The sequence below is a fragment of the Phaseolus vulgaris genome, chromosome 2 (genome assembly GCF_000499845.2).
Source record: "Phaseolus vulgaris cultivar G19833 chromosome 2, P. vulgaris v2.0, whole genome shotgun sequence".
NCBI lineage: Eukaryota > Viridiplantae > Streptophyta > Magnoliopsida > Fabales > Fabaceae > Phaseolus > Phaseolus vulgaris.
This window is the reverse complement of record NC_023758.2, coordinates 6,638,370-6,663,035: the sequence shown is the minus strand read 5'-3', so window position 1 is coordinate 6,663,035 and position 24,666 is coordinate 6,638,370. Positions and strand designations below refer to the sequence as shown.

At 38.5% G+C, this 24,666-nt stretch overlaps 5 protein-coding genes across 9 annotated transcripts; 3 read left to right on the top strand and 2 right to left on the bottom strand.

Annotated features, from left to right (window-relative positions):
- Positions 1 to 211: 211 nt before the first annotated feature.
- Positions 212 to 1,323, top strand: LOC137809602 (non-specific lipid transfer protein GPI-anchored 8-like). The gene is made up of 3 exons (XM_068610715.1): positions 212 to 685; positions 787 to 834; positions 1,046 to 1,323. Exons 1-3 carry the CDS (start codon positions 325 to 327, stop codon positions 1,138 to 1,140), a joined length of 504 nt encoding a protein of 167 aa, XP_068466816.1. The 5' UTR covers positions 212 to 324; the 3' UTR covers positions 1,141 to 1,323.
- Positions 1,324 to 4,039: 2,716 nt separating this feature from the next.
- Positions 4,040 to 6,387, top strand: LOC137810518 (MYB-like transcription factor ODO1). The gene is made up of 2 exons (XM_068611848.1): positions 4,040 to 4,715; positions 5,300 to 6,387. Exons 1-2 carry the CDS (start codon positions 4,159 to 4,161, stop codon positions 5,838 to 5,840), a joined length of 1,098 nt encoding a protein of 365 aa, XP_068467949.1. The 5' UTR covers positions 4,040 to 4,158; the 3' UTR covers positions 5,841 to 6,387.
- Positions 6,388 to 7,623: 1,236 nt separating this feature from the next.
- On the top strand, positions 7,624 to 12,881 carry LOC137810519 (uncharacterized). Of its 5 annotated transcripts, XR_011080913.1 has the most exons (4): positions 7,624 to 7,715; positions 7,827 to 7,889; positions 9,213 to 10,864; positions 11,280 to 11,753. XR_011080913.1 is itself a non-coding variant. In XM_068611849.1 (2 exons), exon 2 carries the CDS (start codon positions 9,326 to 9,328, stop codon positions 10,136 to 10,138), a length of 813 nt encoding a protein of 270 aa, XP_068467950.1. In that variant the 5' UTR covers positions 7,624 to 7,715; positions 7,827 to 9,325; the 3' UTR covers positions 10,139 to 11,753. The 5 variants fall into 5 exon arrangements, 1 of the variants encoding a protein (XP_068467950.1); XR_011080911.1 differs by having other exon boundaries at positions 7,827 to 10,864; XR_011080912.1 differs by having other exon boundaries at positions 7,687 to 7,889.
- Positions 12,882 to 19,902: 7,021 nt separating this feature from the next.
- LOC137809930 (uncharacterized) lies at positions 19,903 to 20,721 on the bottom strand. Its single transcript, XM_068610990.1, has one exon. It carries the CDS (start codon positions 20,719 to 20,721, stop codon positions 19,903 to 19,905), a length of 819 nt encoding a protein of 272 aa, XP_068467091.1.
- Positions 20,722 to 21,554: 833 nt separating this feature from the next.
- On the bottom strand, positions 21,555 to 22,049 carry LOC137809929 (uncharacterized). The gene has a single exon (XM_068610989.1). It carries the CDS (start codon positions 22,047 to 22,049, stop codon positions 21,555 to 21,557), a length of 495 nt encoding a protein of 164 aa, XP_068467090.1.
- Between the last annotated feature and the right edge of the window lie 2,617 nt (positions 22,050 to 24,666).

The following is a 24,666-nucleotide window of genomic DNA, read 5'->3' as shown; positions in this document are numbered from 1 at the left end:
GAATCAAGGAGAGAATAATTTTTTGTTTTATTTCGGGCTCGTACTGAACCATTCATTTTTTAAGTTTCATAGTAGGCTACATTATTCAACCTACCTCACAATATTAAGTTGAAAACGTTTGGAATCTTATTATAATTTGTTTTTGTGTCATTTTCAAACGATAAAATCCCAATATTAAAATTGACAAGTTATGAGACAATTTTGTTGTGTTTAATTAAGCATTAAGCGAGGACGTGGGATCTCGTCTTGTGATTAGGGAATTGAAAACGGGGAGTCCAGCGAGGCAATGATGGATTTGAAGGTATTTATGAAAGTAGAAAGAACATGATGATAATTAAGAAGAAGAAGAAGAAGAAGAAGAAGAAGAAGAAAATGAAGGAGTGGTTGATGATGAGGAGTTGGGTGATTGTGTTGGTGTTGGGCATGACTGTAATTGAGTTTGCGAATGGACAAAATATGCCAGAATGCTGGAAGCAGCTATCTCCATGTCTTTATTTTATGAACTCCACTAAACCACCCCAAACTTGCTGCAATCCAATCAAAGAAATAAACGCAACCCAGAAGTCATGTTTCTGCCAAATTGCATCAACTCCTGGAATATTTGAAGGTTTAGGTATCACTGCCTCTCAGGCTATCCATCTTCTTCAATTATGCGGCGTCAACTTCAAAACCACCACCTGCAAAGGTCCTTTATTACTGCATTCATAATTTCTCTCTTAATATTTTATTTGGCGTGAATCAATTCATATTATACAACATATCAAATTTTATTTATCAAAATTTCAGCATCTTCCACTTCGGCTCCGCCTCCGTCGTTGGCACCGCCGCCCCCAGGAAAGAATTCTCAATTCTTTTTTTTCACGACTTCATCACGATTAACTATTTTTTGAATAACCTTTTATAGAATGATAAGTTATTTATAAACTTGATCATGAATCTTATAAAATAAGTTGAAAGATATCTTTTAATAAAATTTATCTTTAATATTATATAATACTTGTATGGTTTGTTGTTTCTTCAATACTGCATTTTTATCTTTTTGCAGCAATGGCGAGAGGCGATGAAGGAGGCACAAGCAGAGCTACATTCACTGGGCTCTCCTTCGCACTGTTCTTCTGCGTTTACGTTGTGTTTAATTAGAAATATTAATTTTCCCTTCACAAAACTTTGCTGCATTGGAATTAATTATTCATTTCCATTGTTCGTCAATAGCTTGTATCTCCTGCAATTACAATTTCCTTTGTTTCACCAAATCTTGTTCAGAAGATTGGTCATTAATTAAATTAGTCACAATCTATTAATAAGACTTTTATTAGTAAGAAATTGATTTAAATTAATGTGTAGATAGATAAGTTTATGTAACGGTGGTAGAACGGACATTCTCTGTGTGGGAGGGATGTTTGCTTAACGGGTTACCGTAATTTTATTTTTGTCTTTTTCCAACTTGGAATCTTATAACAAATCATTTACTTGAATCTCACTTCCACTTGTTTAAGATCCAAATTTTTAGTAACGTTGCAATTTCTAAACAAAATATTTTAATATCATGTATAATTAAATCATAAAATTAAAGAGGTTTATCATTACAATTAAAATATAGTTTATAATATATATATAAGTAAGAAAAAATAATTGCTGCTAATATATAATAATTTTAAAAAATGTTGGATTCATCTAGGTCGAAATTACTCAAAATGTCCTAAAATTATTGAGTATTGATTTTAAAGTTGGACTTATTTAAATTAATTTTAAATTAGATCATGAACTCCTTATATGATAATTAAAATAATATATAAATTACTTTTCTGTGTGTGTGTTTTGTGCAGTGGATTGTCGGGTAATTCATGATGCTTACTTATCTGTGGCTAATTAATATTTTTACAACACATATTTATGATTTATAATTTAAAAAAATAATCACATGCTTACATTATTAATGGGAACTAATAGTAATCCAAAATTATCTGGTAATTTCTGAAGATAGAATTAATGTGTGTATGATTAAATCAATCACAATTCATTAATAAAAATTTAATCGCACATGTGCGGGAACAAGTTAAGATGTGTACACACTGAGGTCATTTTATTCTATGAATAAGGCTTTTTCATTTATGTTTCTTTTAATAACTTTTTTCATAGAATACAAATTTACTAACCTAAATCTTCATTATAAACGTAAATCTTTGTGAAGCTCTTGATGTATAAGCACATACCTCATAGTTAGGATTACATTAAAATGAATAGATGAAATACATAAAAAAAAGTGAAAGCAACTATGATAGAATATCAAATGATTTTTAATTTACATAAAAAAATGTGAATTTAATCTATATGATGCAACATCTCATACCAATAGTTAGATTAATGAAATTTAGTATATTTAAAAATAATTTTAGTGGAATAAATTGAATAACTTGTTTGTGTGTGTGTAAGTGTAAATTAAGAGAGGGAGAAAAAATGATCATGTACCTTAAATATGTTGGTTTATTCGTACTCAATTTATTTGTTATATATGTTGTTCTAGTTGAATCGCTTTCCTCGATTATAATGATGTGCAAAGAATTAATTTTTCTCTCTTTGAATCAATCTAAATATTTTTTTAAAAATTTAAGTTCTCCGTTTTAATTGGAAAAATACTTCCCATCTTATAACTATAAATTTTATTTTTAAAACTAAAAAAATTTAAATTTTATTTTTCTTATATACTTTTTTAACCAAATAAATTTTATTTCTTTTAAAAAAAATTGTAGTAATATATTTTCTTCCTTTTATTTTTTTCTCTGCCATCTCTAATGTTTGGCCTCATTTCACATGGGCATCTTCCATGGCAACAAGAGTTGACAAATCAAGTACACAACACAACAGACCCATTTCACCTAACTCATATAATTAGATGCTTAATGGCTGATAAGAACCAATTCATAATCTTGATATTGATTTTTTTTTTTTTATGTTTTATAATGAAGATATAAAATAATACCATCCCACAGATAATCAATTCATGCCACACATGTCCCATTTTTTTAAAAATTATTTTCAAAATTTAAACCTTATATGAAAAAGAAAATCACGATAATTTTTGCTTTGCAACTCAACCATGGATATCTCCCGGTTTTAAAAAATTACTATATACCTAGATCCAATTTTTATATTTATCAAACAGGTTCAAAATGTAATAGATCAATATAGAAATTACGTAAAGCTAAATAAAACAATAAAAAAAAAATCTAACTTTCAATTATAGGATTAAAACAATTATGAACCTTATAGTGAAAAGAGAAGTTGGCAACTACTCCTAACCTTAGCAGAAGGTGGCATGTAATAAAATGTTATATTAAAGAGTGACATGATAGTTCCATCAAAAAGATATATATACATCAGAAGGTTAAATAAGAGAAAAATAAATGAAAAATAAATCCTTTTTTCTTCTCATATTAAACCTTTTTATATATCAACACTCTTCCATAAATGTACCATCATGCAAACTCCTTCTTCGATTTTCAGGTTGCTCTAGCTCTTTTGCTTTTCATTTTTTATTCACTACTCTACATTCCATTGCTAATAGTGTATTCTCTCACAGCTTCCACAAACATTCTTAAGCAGAAAGCATTTCATTTGTTTTTAATCCTTTGTTGCTCAAGTTATTAAATATTCTTCAAAAGATACCAAAGTCATGACTTGTGGAATGGTTCTATACTTCGATTAGGCATATTCCATTTGTCTCTACTCTCCAACTTTCCACACCAGGTATGCACTGATGATGGCTAGAGAAAAGGAAGTTGGGAATTATTGGTTTGTAGGATGGGAAAAATAGAAGAAAAACAAAACTGTGGAAAGTTAACTACATAAAATTCTCAGTGTATTTTTACATTAAAGTTTTCAAACTAAGCAGCTAATTGTCTCACACGCAGCAGTGCGTTATATCAGTCTCCTTCAAGCACATCCAATAGCTACAATTTCATCCCATCAAACGGTTATGTTGCAGATGCGGACCCAACAATTTTAGCAATGATCCACACTCTATCACAATGTAGCGCTAATGAGGACACGTAGACGTGGTGATGACGAGAGGGTGGAGTAAGAGTGCAATTAGGGAAGTGGATTTGCAAAGGAAAATTGAAAAGGATTAATCATTTCACACATTTTTTTCCATTTGGGATGCTTACATGTAGCTCTGCCTTTGGGTCACAAATTCTTGAGCATCACCCATTTTATGCAGTGAGAACATACCATGTTGGTTCCCACATAGCTTTCACAACACCTTGGTGGGCCCTCAAATTCCCCCAGTTTTTCTGTGTCTCTTATTTGAGTTTTGTTTGGGATGCATCTTTTTTATCTGATATAATAATTAAGCAGGAAAAGGAGTGCGGTTTATTAATATATAAAGTTCAGCGTGGGACTTTTGAGTCGTCTCAACAAGAAGCTAGTTTGAAGGTTTGCATTGTTAGTGGTATGGGGAGACAGCCTTGCTGTGACAAACTTGGAGTGAAGAAAGGTCCATGGACTGCTGAGGAAGACAAAAAACTGATAAACTTCATTCTCACCAATGGCCAGTGCTGTTGGCGTGCTGTTCCCAAGCTTGCTGGCCTTCGTCGTTGTGGTAAGAGTTGTCGTCTTCGCTGGACTAATTATCTAAGGCCTGATTTGAAGAGAGGCCTCCTCACACAGGCAGAAGAACAGCTTGTTATTGATCTCCATGCCCGTCTTGGCAACAGGTTTTTAATATTACATCCTCTCCTACCCTATCATCTCGACTAATATAATATCTACGTAACACAGGTAACTACATTTTCAAAATACCAAAACCTACTAATAACTTCTCACAACCACAACATGTGCTTTGGCTTGCTTTCTCCTTCAAACAAGTTTAAACTCCTAAGTCATTACATGCATCTATGTTCAACAAGGTACTTGCATTTTAAATCATGTTCTAAGCTGGCTAAGTTAAGCAAAGTTATTAGTATTCAGACGTAAAACGTACAAGGAGAGTGAATAGTGCATGCGTGTGTGAAGAGTTTATTTATAATATATTTAAAAGTATATAATGTTTAAAGTGATAAAAATATGATAAATTGATAGCACGCAAAAGTCAATAAGCTGGAGATGATTGTTGAGTAAGGAATAATGACGTAGTGTTATTAGTTAGGAGATAATTCCTCATTTGAAGCTATCTATAGGGTTTGTTTGATACGGGTACACTTACCTTTGGGACTAAGAAAGAGGCTTACAATGTGGGGACTTAACTCATCAGTTTTGTTGGGTATAGGAGTGAGTGATTGTTGTAGTTTGTCTGTCTCAGGTGGTCCAAGATTGCTGCCAGGTTACCAGGAAGAACAGACAACGAGATTAAAAATCACTGGAACACCCACATCAAGAAAAAGCTCCTTAAGATGGGTATCGATCCTGTTACTCATGAACCTCTCAACAAACAACTCTCATCCCATGATAGTTCTTCCCCTGCAGACCATTTGCCACAAGTTGATAACATCCATCAGGTTAAGGAAAATGGTGTGACTCTCAACTGGGAAGAGAATTCCACCTCATCACCAGCTGAAAATTCTTCTGGGGAAGAATCCCTTTTGATGAATAGCATTTGCAGTGATGTGTATTTAATGAACAGCATGTGGCTGGATGAAACCCCTCTTATGGACACATTATGGGACAGCACACCTAAATTAGAGAATGAAAATAATGGCATGGGCTTGCCAATGTGGGAGGATAACTGTCCTTGGTTGTTGGACTGCCAGGACTTTGGTATTCATGATTTTGGTTTTAATTGTTTCAGCCAGATTGAATCAAATGCACTGCAAACTACAGACATGGACAGAAAAGGGCTTTAGAATGCACTGCATCTAGTAAGTGGTTGTCCTTAAGAAACAGAGCAAGCTAAAAATATATGTGTGACAAAATGGGAATAAATCCTCAGGTGTCCATGTCATGTTCAAATTTTGTGTTTATATCTTTCTTAATGAATGATATAAGGTCTCCTTGATTATTTGTCAAGAATGTGACACACAAAAGATTTGAACATGATTTTGTTATGTTAAAAGTTTGACACAAGAGGATTAACAAAATAGCATGGACTTGAATTTAGGTTCTTGGTGTTTAATTTTATCTAGCTATATATTGTGTTACATAATACTCCTGGAAGGTGGACTACAAACCTTTCCTCTTATGAGGATAGTCACCAACCCAATCATACAAATTATTCCCAACATAATCCCCAAATACCGCATTAAGTGGATTCTTGTAAATGATGTAATTTCTTTTGTGTATGGGAGGCACAAGAAAATGGGACAAGTCTAACAACTACTGGGTTTTGTTGTAGTTGTGTAACTTATTGTACATAGATGTTGAATTTGAAAATACTGTTGAAATCTTCTTTTTATTGTGCTTATAAATTCTGCAATAATTTCTCATTTTCTGGGATAGACAAAAGAAAATTGGGGAGATGAAAATGATGATGAGTTTCCTTGAACATTGAATCCAGCAGTATGGCAGAATAACATTTTTGACATTTTAATTCTAAAGAAACAGAAGGGTGGAGCGCATGTTTTGTCATGCACATGAGTGGTTTAATTTTCCTTTTACTTTGTTTCTGTAATGTATCCAGAGTGCTTCAATGCTATCATATGCTATCCTTGTCGCCCACTCTTCTTCCTCGCCTTTTGCTATTTCATCACTTTCATTTCTTTAATTATGCACCTTTTCACACATACACCAAACTGTTTTCTAAAACAAAAATGTTACCCACACACCCATATTAACGAATCACATCTAAAGTGAAAACAAAATAAATTATAAGATGATGACATTATTCACTCACTCTGTCATCATTTTGGCAATAAAAATAATACAAGTATTCTTAATGAAGATGTGAGCATTGGATAAAGAAATTGCAGTTTGAGGAAGATTTTGATTGAACCTGGTAGCACTCCCATTAGCTTAAACTGGTGAAGTAGTTAGTGGAGTTAATGATTATAACATTTTAGAAAGCAAACAACACCATTAGCCCAACTCACTCCTTTTTTCATTCCACCTCTTATCATATCTTCCAGGATTGTTCCACAGCTTTGGATTCCAACACTCAACACCTCTCTTCTGCTTATACTTTAATTAATATAACTTTGCTCCTTGGAAAAACCCCTTTTAGAGACTATTTTATTTTCATAAGTAAATTATGACAACAATTCTTACAACCACTTTTCACATTTGGAAAAGGTTGAATATTGCTATCTTATTCAAGTAGGATTGTCTAGAGTGAAAAATACTTTAATTGAATTATAAATATTCTATTTTATGTAAAAAAGGGATAAAGCTAAATTAATTGAAATTTTAAATAAGAAAACTAAAATTTAAAATTCTACTTTAAACGTAGATTGGAGGAAGTAGACGTCATACTTGCATATGATAAGATAACGTTTGCCTTGACTTTTTGTGCTTTTCATTATCTTTTGAAAAAGCTTATAAGAAGTAAAATTTTAAATAAGTTCACAAGTAGGGAATTCAACTTTTTTTTAAAAATGGATTAGAAAAATAAAATACATTACACTTAGATCTGTTTTCTTTAATAAAGATCAAACATAAGTTTATAAAAATCTAATTTGACGTGACTTTTTTTTTAATTCTAATCGTAATAGGCTTTTGATAAATTACTTATTCCATTTTCATCTTCGTCAATGCATCATCCCAAGAAGAATCATGCTGGAAATTTTGTAATTTCACCTTCATCTAAACGCTCTATTCACTTTCTCTCCTTCCATTCTTCCCAGTACCCCACTCTTCTAAGTGTTGCACACCTATATAACCATTTTTTTTCCTTTCAGTTTCTTCAACTAAGGCCTCTCAGCTCTCCCTGTTTTTGTGTTCTCAGCATTGAGATCCTCCGGGTAGTTTTTCTCCTTCATCAATTCACCATCTTATCTTATCTATGTGCTTCATTGCCCCTTTCTACTTTTTTTTTTATCTATTTACACCTAATTTTATGTTTTTTTTTTCCTTTTTCAACTTTTGATGTGGACGGATTTTGTCAATTTTGGCCAATATGTTGTGCTTTTCTACCTGTCGTCAAATGAAGTGTCTCCTATTAATGAATCATGAGTGGTAACTGAAAGACAAAGTTATTGATTGAATTTAATCCTTCAAGTTATTTTGCAACTGAACGATTATTATAGAAACCCTAGTTGATGCTGAATCTTTACAAGCTAAAGCGAATTTATTTTTGTCTCTTTGTTATTTTTGTTGTTGTAATGAAACTCCAAGTCCATTTTTTGTCTGCTAAGTTTATGTGATCCTGGACCATGCATAATCTAATTTTTATATAGCTAAGCTAGAGATCTTTCACCTTTGACTGCTAGAAGGCACAGTATGTTGTGTTGTTGACATGCTCATGTACACCAATTACAGGTTGAGAATATCTCGTGAAATCTGTATCTTATTTCCAAGATAGCAAAGATATCCTATAATTCAGTGCTTGCGAATGAAAAGTAGAGAATCGTTACTTTTAGAAAGGTCAAATGGGAATGGAAAACAGGGATCAAATTTATCCGACAGGTTTGCTCGAGATGGAACAATTTGGAACCTGGAATTGAAATTAGATATAATACATTCACCGTTCAGTGGGGGCACTTAATTCTAACACATTTGTTTAAGCAAGAGCACATTTAACATGCAATAATTGCACTTGTGATCAGTTGTTCTCTTAATTTGGACCAATCTTTAAAGCAGGCATGCAGTTGGTTGTAACACAATTGGATGTCTTTTAATCTTCTTTCCATTTGCTTGTTATCAATGATTCTTCTCTCGATGTTGCTCTCTTCCTATAGTCTTCTTTATTCTTTACTGAACGATAAAGTACATTGAAGCTTGCTTGTTTTGTTTGACTATTGTAATTTTGGTTCCATATTTTGTAGCACTGCTGAAATTACTGTTGATTATCATAGGGCAAGATGAAGTTTACTTGTGTGGTTGACAGATGTTATGGTTATCGTAAGAATCTGTTTTGTTATGTGTTTAATGCGTTTGATTACTTATTGATATTATTTTATATACTACATTTAATCATGGACAATTTTATTGACTACATCCATCTTGTTGGGCTTACTTAGTGGTGGTTTGTCTTCAGTAACTTTTTAGTTCTTTCACATATTTTGAGCTTCTTTGAACGTGACAAACCTCTACAACAATCTTATTGAATCAATGTGCATTTTAAGATAATGGTTCGTGGAAGAGATCCCTGTTGGGAACATTGTGTCCTGGTTGATGCAACTAAACAAAAGGTCAGATGTAATTATTGTCAACGGAATTCAGTGGAGGTGTATACAGGATGAATCACTTGGCTCAAATTAAAAACAAAGACATTGTTCCATGCACTGAAGTTCCAACTGATGTACGAGACCATATTCAAAGTATATTAAGTGCTCCCAAGAAACCAAAAACTCCCAAGAAACAGAAGGCATATCAAGCTGCTATTTCAAATGGTCAACAGAATAGCTCGTCTGCTAGTGGTGGATTGCATCATAGCCATGGGTATAGTGGACAGGATGGCATTGCTTGTCCATCTTTATTATTTCCACATCCTTCGCCATGTGCCCAGCCAATAGTGGATGATGGCAAAAAGCAAAAGCAGGATGATGCTGATAGAAAACTTGCGATATTTTTCTTCCATAATTCTATTCCTTTAAGTGCTGCTAAATCCATGTATTATCAGGAGATGGTGGACGCCATAGCTCAGTGTGGGGTAGGGTATAAAGCACCGACTTATGAGAAATTAAGGTCTACTCTTTTGGAAAAAGTGAAAGCTGATATTCACAATGATTATAAAAAATACAGGGATGAGTGGAAAGAAACAGGGTGCACAGTCTTATGTGATAATTGGTCTGATGGTAGGATCGGATCACTTGCTGTCTTTTCTGTTGCATGTCCAAAAGGAACGTTGTTCTTGAAGTCGGTTGATGTTTCAGGTCATGAAGATGACAGTATTTACTTGTTTGAGCTCCTGGAGTCAGTTGTGCTGGAAGTTGGTTTAGAAAATGTTGTTCAGGTTATGACAGATGCCAGTGCTGGAAGGCTTCTCATAGCGAGGTATAGTTTATTTTTTGGTCTCCTTGTGTCGCTTACTGTATTGATAAGATGTTAGAGGATATTGGTAGACAAGATTGGGTAAGCACAGTCCTGGAAGATGCAAAGACAATCACACAGTACATTTATAGTCATCCATGGATTCTGAATATAATGAGAAAGTTTACAGGTGGAAAGGAATTAATCAGACCAAAAATTACTAGATTTGTCACTGATTTCCTTTCCTTGAGATCTATAGTGATGCAGGAGGATAATTTAAAGAAAATGTTTTCTCATTCAGAATGGTTGTCTTCCATGTATAGCAGACGTCCAGATGCACAGGCCATTAAGTCATTGCTATATTCGATAGATTTTGGAAGTATGCGCATGAAGCTGAGTGTTTCTGAGCCACTGGTTAAATTCCTAAGGATGGTTGATGGGGATATGCCTGCTATGGGTTATATATATGAAGGAATAGAGAGTGCAAAAGTTGTGATCAAGGTCTATTATAAGGGAATCGAAGAGAAATACCTCCCAATCTGGGAAATAATTGATCGAAGATGGAATATGCAACTTCATTCATCATTACATACAGCAGCTGCATTTCTTAATCCTTGAATTTCTTACAATCCAAACTTCAAGAAAGATTTGAGGATGAGGAATGGGTTTCAAGAAGCCATGCTCAGGTTGGCAACTACAGATAAAGAGAAAATGGAAATCACCAAAGAACTTCCTACTTACATCAACGCCCAGGGTGCACTTGGGACTGACTTTGCTGTCTTGGGAAGAACACTGAATGCCCCTGGTATGGCTCTTGTTCAACAATTAAATACCTTCCACTGTGATCTCACATGAGTCATTGTTGAAATGGGTTGTACTTCTCCTTGACACTCCCCTTAGTCGCATATTGTTGCATCATATCAATTGCATCTGCCAAAAATAATTGCAATCTCTTACACTAACTTGGTCAAAAGTTCTATAGCTCTAGTATATTTGACTGATATTTGGGGAAAAGATTGGTTGAAGTCCTTGTATTATACCGTGTCTAGAGGAATTTTGAAGTATCTTAATAATGGGCATGGGGGATTGGCATTAAATGTTTTGAAAGCATGTGCTCTTTTATACTTGAGCTGACTTTCTCTCTCTTCTCATTTGAACAAGCATCTTGCATTTTTGTTCTTCTGAAAGGCTTTTGCTTATTTCATATTATGGATGTCTAGGCGACTGGTGGACTAGTTATGGTTATGAAATCCCCACGCTTCAGAAAGCTGCAATGAGGATACTTAGCCAACCTTGTAGCTCCCTTTGGTACAGGTGGAACTGGAGTACTTTCCAAAGTATACATAACAAAAACCAAAACAGAGTGAAGCTGGAAAAATTCAGCGATTTGGTTTTTGTGCATTGTAATCTTGGGTTAAAAACCATTTTCCAACGTAGGGAAGCAAAATCTGGACCCATTATCTTTGATGAAATAGATTGTAGCTGTGAATGGCCCTCTGAGATAGAATCTTTGCCCCCACTTATGGATGATTCGTGGTTGGACGATCTTCCCCTTCAATGTAGAGGAAGTCCTTAGATGAAATTTGTGTATAGGAATATGCAGTTAGTGATTAAATTGATTAATAATGACGGCCACAGTCTCTTTACCTTTACTTTCTTTGTATAATATAACTTCCAAAGCCGTTTATTTCTGAGCCAGCTTTTAGTTATTTCTCATTGTATTTAACAATTTACTGTATACGGATACTAATCTTTATTACCAAGAATGAAGCAACCTTTCTGGTGCGGTAAAACGTATTAGAGGACCCCCAAAGTAGTATAATGCTAATTGGCTGATTCTCCCTGCACCCGATCATTTCAAACTGGCACCCGATTGTAAATAAGAAAAGACTAAATTGCCCTCAATGAATTTGACATTAGGTTAAGTGAGATATGTGCACCCAACCGTTATATGTTCCGGATATTGTCATCCATAGGCACCTACTTGACTTTCCGGATCTTTTCATCCATAGACACGTGTATGACTTCTGGAATTTTTCCATCCATAAGCAGTTCTATGACTTCCGGATTTTTTTATCCATAGGCACCAATATTGGGTTTCGGATAAATCCATCCATAGGCACCAATATGGGTTCTGGATAATTTCATCCATAAACACAACAATGTGTTCTGGATATTGTCATCCGTAGGGACCATTGTGTGTTAGGATACATGCTTCAACGCGCATAAATGCATCACAAATGTAATGAAGCTTTGATTGCATTATGTTGTAAAATAATCATCTTATTGATAGAATCCCAACAGAAACATAAATTCCCCATGGAATTTTGAAGAATTCTCTTTATGTTGATTATGTCATAAATGGTATGGCTAGATCACCTTATCCAGGCGCTTGCGTTGAAGAGTACATGTCTTGGTTTAGATCTGTATCACATCCATATGTGATTCATGCGGAGGATAATGAGCGTCCCCTACTGGTACCCTCAGATGCACGTGGCCACGGAGCACATCTTGAGGAGTCACATCCTGAACATCCTGGTATGCTTGTAACTTTATTAACGTATTTATTTGTGTTATTCTTGTAGGGTATTTGTTGTAGAATTACACAAACATTGCAACCATTACATAATCATGGTGATGTCGTGGAGGGCAGTCATGTTTGGGAAGGCATACAAGCAGTCATTATGTTAGCACGAGGAGCGACTGATGATAGAGTTGTATATGTTAGGATTCACGTAGGAATGATTGAGCATGTAGGGATAATGTATTAAGATTCTTTTTTATGTAATATTTTTATCCATGATGATGCATTTGAACCTTATCTATATTATTGAATGTGGATTTTAGTATTGTTATTTACAGTGGTTTGGGATATTAAGTTATGAGCATTTAAAAAAAACCATGTATTGCTTTTATCTATAACAATTATATGTTCCGGATATTGTCATCCATAGGCACCTGCTTGACTTCTGGATTTTTTCATCCATAAGCAGCTTTATGACTTCTGGATGTTTTTATCCATAAACATTAATATTGGGTTCCGGATAAATCCATCCATAAACACCAAAGACAAGGACATAGTTGAATTTTAAAAACTTCGTTGGGTGCAGGAAGCAATTGATCGGGTGAAGGAAGTAATTGCCATGTTAATTTGGTTATTTTGATAAGTAGTCACTCAAATAGAATTTTGTTAATAGTCCATATTTATCCTGTAATTAAGATGTAATGGTGATTAACGTTTTACTTATATTAAGGTGGCTCCACCTGAATGGGTCTACAAAGAATCTTTTCTTTCCACTCTCAACATAGAGAAGATACTGTACCTGTATGGATATTGGGGGCTGAGCAATGTTGATCCACGTCGATACACAATACTTACTTCGCTCTTAGCTGTCCTATGCTTCAAGTTTCCTTCTCTCTTCGCGTGCCTCGGTCGGCCGGTGGGGGTACCTACGGTTGCACTCTGACGCTCAAGTCAGCGATGGTGCTCAATGAGAATTCTCTGATCTTATGAAAAATGTACCTTTTCCCCCTTTCAGAAGTCCCTTTAGTAGGTTGACTTGGGCCTTGGCCATGTGGGCCAAGCAACTGATGGCTAGAGACATGCTTAGTGGTCTCTGGGTCGTGCTTGGTGGTTTCCTGAAATCCAGGGAGTGTTCCAGAGAACGTGCTTGACTTATTCAGCGGAAGTTATAATTGCTCGTTCCACGTGTAACCACGTTCTTTATTTAATTAAGTCATTTAACGTAAACCTTTCGTTCGTCTGGTATCGACCGGTACACTTGCCCCCCAGGCTCGAGGATATGGATGGCCAAAGAGTCGTATAAGACGCATGGGACTTTCGAGGTAGTGCTTGATAGCTGGCACCATTAAATGCGTGGCAGAGATGTGACGTATGGCAGAGCTGCCGTTTGGGGGCGCTGTCCCATCTTTATGGGTTTAACGGTGAGGATTTTGCGTCGTTTCGTATGCCGAGTGCGCTTAACCGTTGGATTGAGTTTGATCTAACGGTGTTGGACGATCGCGGGATTTTCTTCTCTCACTTCTCAGCCTATAAATAGCGCTTCATTTGTGAGTGTTAAGGTTTTTGCGTTTGCTTTATGAATCTTGTGCTTTCTGCTCTGAGTGCCGAGTCCATCACAGTTGTCAACTTCGTCGCTTAGTCCATCATTGAGGTTAGTGATGCCTTCCTTTGTTGAGTCTTCTAATAACATAGATTCATCTTTGACTCGTACTGCATCTGGCAGTGCGAGTTAGTCGTCGGATGGCCCAAGTTATGATTGGGTCGATCCGTCCGTCCTCCTAATACCTAGCAAAATTAAGTCTTCTGATGACTTAGATGAATTTCTTTCAAGTCATAAAGATTTTCTAGCGCTAGACTGCCCGACCGAGGCATTGGCTGTAGATATATGCGGCGTGACCGACCGTGTATGCCACGGTCGGGAAAATGCTCCTCATGATTTATTTTTTGTTTATAGCACTTTCTTTTCTCATTTTCATATATCCTTTCCTTTTGACGACTTCACCATGAGTGTCCTTCGGATTCTCAACGTTGCGCCGACCCAATTACATCCAAATTCGTGGGCAATTTTACAAGCCTTTCGAATCATCTGTCAGATTTTTGGCCTTACGCCTACCCCTGAGTCTTTTTTATATTACTACAATACTCATCCTAGTACTCCTGTAGGATGGTTATTCCTATCCAGCCGTTCGGGAAATGTGCGTTTTGCCGCATTCACCACTTCTTATAAAAATTTTAAAGATTATTATTTCAAAGTCTTTGTCGAGCCGGATGGCTGAGATTTATTTTACAACGTCGATGGAACTACCAAGTTTCCATTCCACTGGACCGAGAAGCCCACCTCCCTCGATAACCATTTTTGGGAATCCTTATCCCCTTTTGATAAGGAGATTTTGATGACTGTAAACCAATCTTCGTGTAGACTTCTTACTCGGGAATTGGTAGCTCTTTATAGGTCGTCCAAGTAATGGGCGGATCTGAATGGTGAGCACCTCTTCCCTTCGGTCGTTTTATTAATAACTCGATGTTTCTTAACTGTATTTATGTTTTGTTTTGCAAATATTGTTCTGAAGATGGATCCTAGTTTGAAGAAATATATGCACAGCCTCAAGAGGCAAGCCAAAAGCCGAAAGATCTCGGTCGTTGCTGGGGTTGCACCTCGGCCGACTAAGCGAGAAATCGTGCCGGTCGAGCCCGTTGCTTCTCCAGCTCAAGGAAAAAAGAGGGGGCGTCCCGCTAAGGCACCCCGTTTCGAGACGGCCAGGTCATCCGGGAGCCCGGTAAGTATGTTGGGGCTATCCGTAAGGGTGGCTCCCACCATGCAATTTGACCTACGCCCTGAAGATGAGGGTGTTTTGTCGGTCGTCCCCTGTCTGGATCTGATAGAGGAGATGGTGGAGTTGCAATATCGGGCGGCCGTGGTAAGTAGGGCACTTGGTGACGAGCTGAAGAGAACCAAAACAGTGTCTATTCCAAAATTAAAGAGGCAATTGAGTAACTCGGCCGTCTCCTTGAAGGAGGCTCTGAAGGCCGTTGAAGATGCTCAAAAGGAGTCCAAGTTGGCTAAGGAAGAGCAAGAGGCTTTGAAGGCCACACTGAACAACGTGATGGCCGAACGAGACGATGCCTTGAAAGCAAAAGAAGAGCTGCTTGCCGATAAGGGGTCCCTTAGCTCCCAAGTTGAACAACTCCAGGGCTTTATGCTGAGTATTAATGAGGAGTCGTTCAACCAGGGCGCTCGACAGGTAGCCTTCTATCATGGTGTGTCGGCGGATGACGAACGATATGACTCCAATATGGATGTGGTTGATGGCCGATTGGTGCCGCTTGGAGGTGAGGAGGCCAAAGATATTGACCAACTCATGGAGGATCCGACCGTGGAGACACCACAAGCGGACGATACCATACAACTAGAAGATTCTATGCCACCGGACGAGACTATAGATGTTGTTTAACTCTAAATTTACCTGAACCCGGGGTGTGGGCTTGGAACAATTTTATCGCTTTATGTTTTAATTGCCTTGAACAATTGCCTTTTACTTTTCATTGTCAATACTAGTATGCGTTTCCGCTAAATATTCTCGCCGACTGATCGAACTGTGTGAATTGTACCAATAATCGTATTGTAATTCGATCAACATGCGCTGATTCTGACCGAACGAAGGGTTAACCGAACTAATAATTAATATCAGTAATTAATAATTGATACTAATTCCTGACCAAAACTTGGTAAATAACGTTTAAGTTATTATTCGGATAACGTTGAAGTTATAGTTCTGACCGAATGACCGGTTAATTAATAATTGATATTAATTCCTGACCAAAAACTTGGTAAACAACATTTAAGTTATTGTTCGAATAACATTAAAGTTATAGTTCTGATCGAACGACCGGTTAATTAATGATTGATATTAATTCTGACCAAAAACTTGGTAAACAACATTTATAATTCTGACCGAACGCTCGGTTATTTCAATTAATAATGAAATTATTAATTTCTGGCCAAATTAGTTATTCTGATAACGTTTAAGTTATAATTTGGACCGACCGCTCAGTTATTTCAATTAATAATGAAATTATTAATTTCTGGCCAAATTGGTAATTCTGATAACGTTTAAGCTATAATTCGGACCTACCTCTCGGTTATTTCAATTAGTAATGAAATTATTAATTTCTGGCCAAATTGGTAATTCTGATAACGTTTAAGCTATAATTTGGACCAACCGCTCGGTTATTTCAATTAATAATGAAATTATTAATTTTTGGCCAAATTGGTAATTCTGATAACGTTTAAGCTATAATTCGAACCGACCGCTCGGTTAATTTAATAGTTAATACTATTAATTTATGACCAAAATTGGTAATGACTCCATGAGAATGAGTTTTTTAAAGTGCCTTGTTAAAACCTTCTCGGTCGAAAACCCTCCTTAGGGATAAAATGACCGAGTGAGAAAATAGTACACTAAATTTATTTATCAACTGTAATAGAATTTGAGATGTGTGGCATTCCACGTTCTCGGTACAAATTTTCCTGATAAATATTCGAAGTAATATGCTCTGCCCGTAGCTGTGTCGGCAATGCGGAACGGTCCTTCCCTATTGCTTGAAAACTTTCCGTCATCCTTCCGAGCGTCGTTGCGCATGCGCCAAATCAAGTCTCCCTTTTGATAACTCCGCGGCTTCACCTTCGAGTTGTATCTTCTTGCCGCCCGTATCTTGCATGCTTTTTCTCTTATCTTGCACTTGTCTCTTAATTCATTAATGAGGTCGAGGCCGATTAGCAAGCTTTTCTTTGTTTAGATCCAAGTCCAGCGTTTGTCGGCGTAATGAGGGTTCACCGATTTCAACCGGAATCATGGCCTCGGTGTCGTACATCAGACTGTAGGGTGTCTCCTGAGTAGTTGACTGAGGAGTGCAGCGATAGGCCCACAAAACTTCTAGTAGTTCTTCTGTCCAATTTTCCTTGGCTGGATCAAGTAGTTTCTTCAGCTCGTTGAGGATGACCTTATTGGCGGCTTCGGCTTGACCGTTGGTTTGCGGGTGTTCGACCGAACTCGTAACATGCTTGATGTGGAGCTTCTCGTAGAACTCAGCTAGTCCTCGGTCGGTGAACTATCGACCGTTATCAGTGATGATAACTTGAGGTAGACCGAACCTGCAAACAATATTTTTCCAGACGAAGTTCTGAACGTTACGGGCGATGATAGCCGTCAACGGTTCGGCCTCGATCCACTTGGTAAAGTAATCGACGCCGACCAGCAGGAATTTGCATTGTCCTTTCCCGGGTGTAAAGGGTCCGATAATATCCATCCCCCACTTCACGAATGGCCAGGGAGATAGGAAGTAATGTAGATTTTCTGGTTTTTGGTGTGGCAGGGTGCCGAACTCCTGACATTTTATACATTTTTGGACGTATTCGGTGCAATCTCCTTGCACGATTGGCCAGTAGTACCCGACTCGTAGTATTTTGGCGGCCATTGTTCGCGCTCCAGAATGCGTTCCACATATCCCTTCGTGTAGTTCGTTCATCACATAAGTGACTTGCTCTAGGTTGAGACATTTTAGGAGAGGGCGGGAATATCCTCTCCGATAGAGATCCTGATCAATGAGTATGTACCAGGCGGCCTGCTGTTTCATCGTTTTTTCCAAGTGTGGGTCACATACTCCTTTTGTCAAGTATTGCCTGATAGGCGTCATCCAGTTAGGTTGAGTGTCGGTCGCCATGCATTCTTCGGCGCTAACACTTGGTTTAGCAAGGGTCACGTGTATGACCGACCGATGGACTCCTTTCTGTTTGACAATAGCCAGCCTTGACAGAGTGTCCACCCGAGTGTTATTTTCTCTCCGTACGTGTTGGAAGGAGATTTCTTTGAACCTGCTTAAAAGATTTTTCACAAAATGGAAATATTGCTGAAGCAATGTCTCTCTCACCTCATATTCCTCTGTGAGTTGTTCGACGACTAAGCGGGAGTCGCTTTTACAAGTTAGATTAGTTATCTCTAACTCGATTGTCAGGTGTAAACCTGCAATTATTGCTTCATACTCGGCCTGATTATTCGAAGCTTTAAATTCAAACTTCAAGGCTTGCTCGATAACGATTTCTCCCGGTCCTTCGAGTACAACTCCCGCTCCGCACGAACGACTGTTTGAAGATCCGTCCACGTATAATGTCCATCGGGACGTCTTCTCTTCGGTCGGATAAGGAGTGAGCTCTACTGTGAAATCAACAAGGGCTTGGGACTTAATGGCTCCCCTAGGTTGGTATTCGATATGGAATTCTGACAATTCGACTGCCCAACCTATCATTCGTCCGGCTAGGTTAGGTTTCGTGAGGATCTTCATGATGGGATAGTTAGTTTTAACTATGACCCGGTGATTCTAGAAATACATCCGCATTCGTCGTGCGGTGATGACCAAGGATAATGCAACCTTTTCTACCATTTGATACCGGACCTCCGCGCCGTGTAAAACTCGGCTAACGAAGTATACCGGTCGTTCTTCCGTTTCGATCTCCTGTACCAAAACAGAACTTACCGCTTCGTTGGAAACGGATAGGTACACTATGATAGGCTCACGTGTGTTGGGTTTCTGGATGACCGGTAGCGATGCCAGAAACGTCTTAAGCTGAAGAAAATTTTGTTCGCATTCATCTGTCCACTCAAACTTAGTTGTTTTCTTCAGGAGTTTTATAATAGGTCTCGTTCGTTCGACAAGTTTAGGTACGAACCGAGACAATGAAGTGAGACGACCTACTAGCCGTTGGATCTCTTTAAGTCCGTTGGGACTTCTCATTTCTGTAATTGCTTTGCACTTTTCTGGATTAGCTTTTATGCCTCGATGGGTGAGCATGAAGCCTAGGAATTTCCCACCTTCTACGCCGAGCGCCCACTTTTCCGGATTTAAACGCATGCGATATTTACGCAAGGCCTGGAAAACTTCTTTCAAGTCAGAAATGTGTTGTTCGCACGAATCAGACTTAACGACAATATCGTCAACGTATGCCGCCACGTTTCGACCGATCATGTCGTGAAAAACGTGATCCATGAGTCGTTGATATGTGGCTCCGGCATTCTTGAGGCCGAACGGCATGACCTCGTAGAAGAAATTGTCGGAGTTTGTTCTGAACGCAGTCCTCTCCCGGTCACGGTGATACATCTGTATTTGGTTGTACCTTGAGTAAGCGTCAAGGAAACTTAAAATTTGATGGCTGGCCGCACCGTCGACCAGTCGGTCGATTGTAGGTAGGGGATACGAGTCCTTTGGGCATGCCTTATTAAGGTCCGTGTAATCTACACACATTCTCCATTTACCATTCACCTTTTTTACCATGACAACATTGGCCAACCATGTTGTGTATGGGCTTTTTGAATAAAACCGGTTTGTACCAGTTTGTCTGTTTCCTCTCGTGCGGCCTTGCGCCGTTCTTCACCTAATTTTCTTTTCTTTTGGGCGATCAGCCTGGCTTCTTTATAGACAGATAGTCGGTGAGTGATAACATCCGATTTTACCCCTGGCATATCTGCGGCAGTCCAAGCAAAAAGGTCAGCATTCTTTGTTAAATCCTTACCAATTGCTTCTCGATCATTCGGCTTGAGGGACGTTCTCATGTTTGTTTTGCGATCTTTGTCACGGAGGAATACGGGTTGAAGATCTTCCCCTACTTCCATCCGTGGGTCATCCAGCCGAGGGTCTAGATCGACCAGAGCAACTAAATGCCTTCTAGATCCTCGTCCTCTAGAACGTCTCTCTGGCGACCGACCTCTCCGCTCTGGAGATCGGTCGGTCGACGTGGTATACAGCCTTCGGGTTGGTTCTACTTTTAAGCTAGCTACATAACATTCCCTCGCTATCTTTTGATCCACGTGTACTATGGCTATATCTCCATTAACATAAGGGAATTTCATGATTAGATGTGGGGTTGAAACAATGGCTTTCAACCTGTTGATGGATGGACGACCGAGCAAGATATTATACGATGTGTTGGCATTGACAAGCAGGTATCGTATGTTAATAGTCTTGTTGAGGTAGTCATCGCCAAACGTAGTGTATAAATCAATAAATCCTCTCGTATCTACCCTTTCTCCTGAAAACCCAACTATCTGTTCATTGTAAGGTTGTATCTTTGTCTCCGAGATCTGCATCTTCTTGAATGTCTCCTAGTAAAGGATGTCGACCGAGCTACCCTGGTCCACCAGGACCTTTGCGATTGCAAATTTGTCTATCTTAACGGTTATGACCATTGGGTCGTCCTGAGCAGGATCAATTGCTGTGAAGTCATCGTCGGTGAATGTTATTGGCGGTATGTGCGGTCGGCGATGTGAGGAGGTCGAATGGACGGATTGGATCGCCCTTAAATGCTTATTCCTCACAGAATTGGAACATCCTCCACCTGCAAAACCACCTGCAATGTAATTAACTTCTTGAGGAGGTGTGCCGAGTGACACTGGCCCGACGATTGTATTGATAACTGCTCGAACTTTCTGTTTGGTCCGACTTCTGCGCTCAGGACTTTCGCTTTTAGGCCTCGTCCGTCTGACTGGACTTTCACTTCGTTTTCTTCTGTTTGAGCGACGATGATCATTGCGAACTCGATCGTTTCTTCGTCCTGAACGTTCTCGGGAATCAGGGTCGCGCTGGGGCGATCTGGTCGCAGTTATGGTTGTTTTCACAAATTTGCGAAGGTGACCGACGTGGACAAGTTCCTCTATCTTGTCTTTTAATGCTTGGCAACCCTCGGTCGTATGACCGTAGTTGCGGTGGTATTGACAATGTTTACCTGTATCAACATTGGGAGGAGTATGTGACTGTTTCAGTGCCGGGATAAGGTCAGTCTACAGTGCTTCATCCAAAACTTTACCTCTTGGTACAACCAACGGGGTATAAGTATGGAAACGAGGACCTTGATTAGGACGATATCTATCTCGGTCGGTTGGTACTGTGGGGGGACGAATTCCCTTGTTTTTGTCCGTACTCTCTACATGTTTTTCCGATGGTAGTCGACGTGCTCCTCGATTTGCATGAATTTTGTCGCTCTTGTTTTTAATTCATCCATGCTATAAGGTGGCCGTTTGATAAAGATTTCCGTGAATCTTCTGGGTAGCATGGTCGAGACCAGGTGGTGCATAGCTATATCTGGATTCAGATTGCGTATGCCCATACAGACTTTGCTAAATCTGTCCATGAAAGCTCTTAGGGATTCTCCTATTTCTTGTTTTACGTTAAGAAGGGACATGGAGGATGTCCGATGAGGTCTACTTGTAGCATATTGCGTAGTAAATTTTAGTTCCAAAGCATCAAAGCTGGTAATGGAATTCGGGGGAAGGTCAGAAAACCATCCGAGGGGGCCTTCCCTTAGCGATGTAGGGAAGACCTTGCACCACACCGTCCGATCAATCGTGTAGAGGGTCATCTGTGTCCTGAAGATGTTCAGGTGTTCGTCCGGATCTGTGGAACCATCGTAGAGATTCATGGTTAGACCCCTCCATTTGTTGGGAAGAGGAGTGGCTATTATATCATCAGTGAACGAGTGGCCCCTTGGGTTTACTACTGATGGAGATCAAGGCCAAGGACAAATAGAAGCCAATCAACAAGGACAAGAAGAGGAAAAGGATCAAGAGGTAGATGTGCAAGACGTCATTCATCCTCCTCAAAGGCTTACAAGAAGCATGTTCAAGGCCTTAGGAAATAATGGACAATTGTTTTCTTTATTTGTAATATCTTTGGTAGATGGTGCTTAAGAGGGAAACATAAGAAACCTCTTTTGTAAAAGCATCCTTAGTTGTAGTTTAGAAATATTAGAAGCTTAGGGGGGTGTGAACTTAGTAAGGGATGCTAGGGGGAGTGTAGATATGAGTTAGGAGGTGCCAAACTAGGAAGGAAAGTCACACTTCCTTCATGCACTAGTTGGCGCCGAAGTTACATGTCATTTAAGGGCACATTTGCATTTGATTAGCTTTGCATTTCAGCACCTTATAGGCTATAAATAGAGGTGCTTGGCTTGTACAAATCAGATTTGGAAATTGAAGTAAGAAAACTCTACTCAATTTGAGAGAGAAATTGGAAGAGCTTTGGTGCCTTCATCAAGTCTTATCTTGGGTGTCTATGGTGAACCTCAAGTGGCGGCAACACACTAATCTTGGAGTACCCACACTCTAAGTGGCGTGATCACTCACCTATTCTTCCATCTCCATAAGTTTTCTATTCTCAAGCTTTGTTTCTTCTTCATGTTCATGTTCTAGTTTACTTGTTCTTCATTTCTATTTCGGTGCCTTGTTGTATTTTCAATTTCTGTTCGGTAGTTTCCTTTCTTTGGCTGAGTTCAATTGTTATTTCTTCAATTCTTGTGATTGTGATTCAATTTGACAATACATGGACTTCCATGTGAGCTTTGGTTCGGTGCAAAGTCTTGGTGAGTTCTTGAAGTAGAACCTTGATCCAATTCTAATTAAAGTGCCAATTCATGACCAACTCAAGTTGTTCCTAAGAATGTCAAAGAATCATGTATTCTTGCTATTGCATTCACATCAACTACCTTGTTCGGGATTATCTGCCTAACACTTTGGTGGGTCTGCTGAACGAACAAGGTGTGAGGCATTGTTTGGGCTACTGTCTGGGCTACTACCCTTGTCCCAGATTGATGTGGTGGTGGAGTAGGTGCACGGGAATGTCCTTCACGCTCAGATTGTTCGAGTCTCTCCATTAATCTTTTATTCTGCTCTTTTAACTGAGCCATTTCCTCCGCATGTCGTTGGCGTTCATCTTCTTGTCTCTTCTTCTTCTCCTCCTGACGTAACTGATCAGTGACTCCCTTCTAGAGCAACTCCTGTATCTGGGCTTGGAGAGTTTGAAGCATCATCCTATGTTCTTCCGCTGCAGTATCATTGTTGGTATTGTTTGCCGTTGAAACCATCTTCACTCGTTGGAATCCTTAGGCTTGGGAACAGTGATTACCTGGCCCCATGGTGGGCGCCAATTGTACCTGTATGGATATTGGGGGTTGAGCAATGTTGATCCACGTCGATACACAATACTTACTTCGCTCTTAGCTGTCTTATGCTTCAAGTTTCCTTCTCTCTTCGCGTGCCTCGGTCGGCCGTGGGGGTACCTGCAATTGCACTCCGACGCTCAAGTCAGCGATGGTGCTCAATGAGAATTCTCTAATCTTATGAAAAACGTACATTTTCCCCCTTTCAGAAGTCCCTTTAGTAGGTTGACTTGGGCTTTGGTCATGTGGGTCAAGCAACTGATGGCTAGAGACATGCTTAGTGGTTTCTGGGTCGTGCTTGGTGGTTTCCTGAAATCCAAGGAGTGTTCCAGAGAACGTGCTTGACTTATTCAACATAAGTTATAACTGTTCATTCCACGTGTAACCACGTTCTTTATTTAATTAAGTCATTTAACGTAAACTTTTCGATCGTCCGGTACCGACCGGTATAGATACCTCCTCCCATGTTCGACCAACTACCTGACAGATGCATCGACTAAATGCCTCGCACCACCAATATTAAGCATTTATGTACAATTGGCGTATTGCATGGATTACCAATACCCCATTAGTTATTAATTGAATAGGTACCCGTGAGGAGTGATTAAAGAAGTTTTTGCTTAAGCCTGTGTTTGATCCGTTGATATACTGTAGCAGTGGATGGATTACTGCTATTTGGATACAAATATGTGAGCGGATGAAGGGAAGGGCGGAGAAATGCTGAATGGGGCCAAAATGATTTCCTTCCAATCAGCAAAAACATAAGATTACATTATTGGACAATATTACCCTTGCTTGAAGTCATAGTGAAAAATTATTATTAGTTACTGCTTGATGATAGTCGTATTAAGAAAAATATAATTTAAATTTCGAAACCATTTTAATAATTTGATTTCTATGAATAAGTATTGTAATTCTTTTCACTATTAACGGATAGGTTTACAAAATTATTATACATTGTAATTCTTTTAATAATTAATGCATTGTAAAAACAATTAATAGTTGTTTACTACTATTTAAATTTGCATTGAAAAGCAATTAATAATTCTTTACAACTATTTCAAAATCGCATGTGTGTATTTTGATGTTGATGGTTTTAATT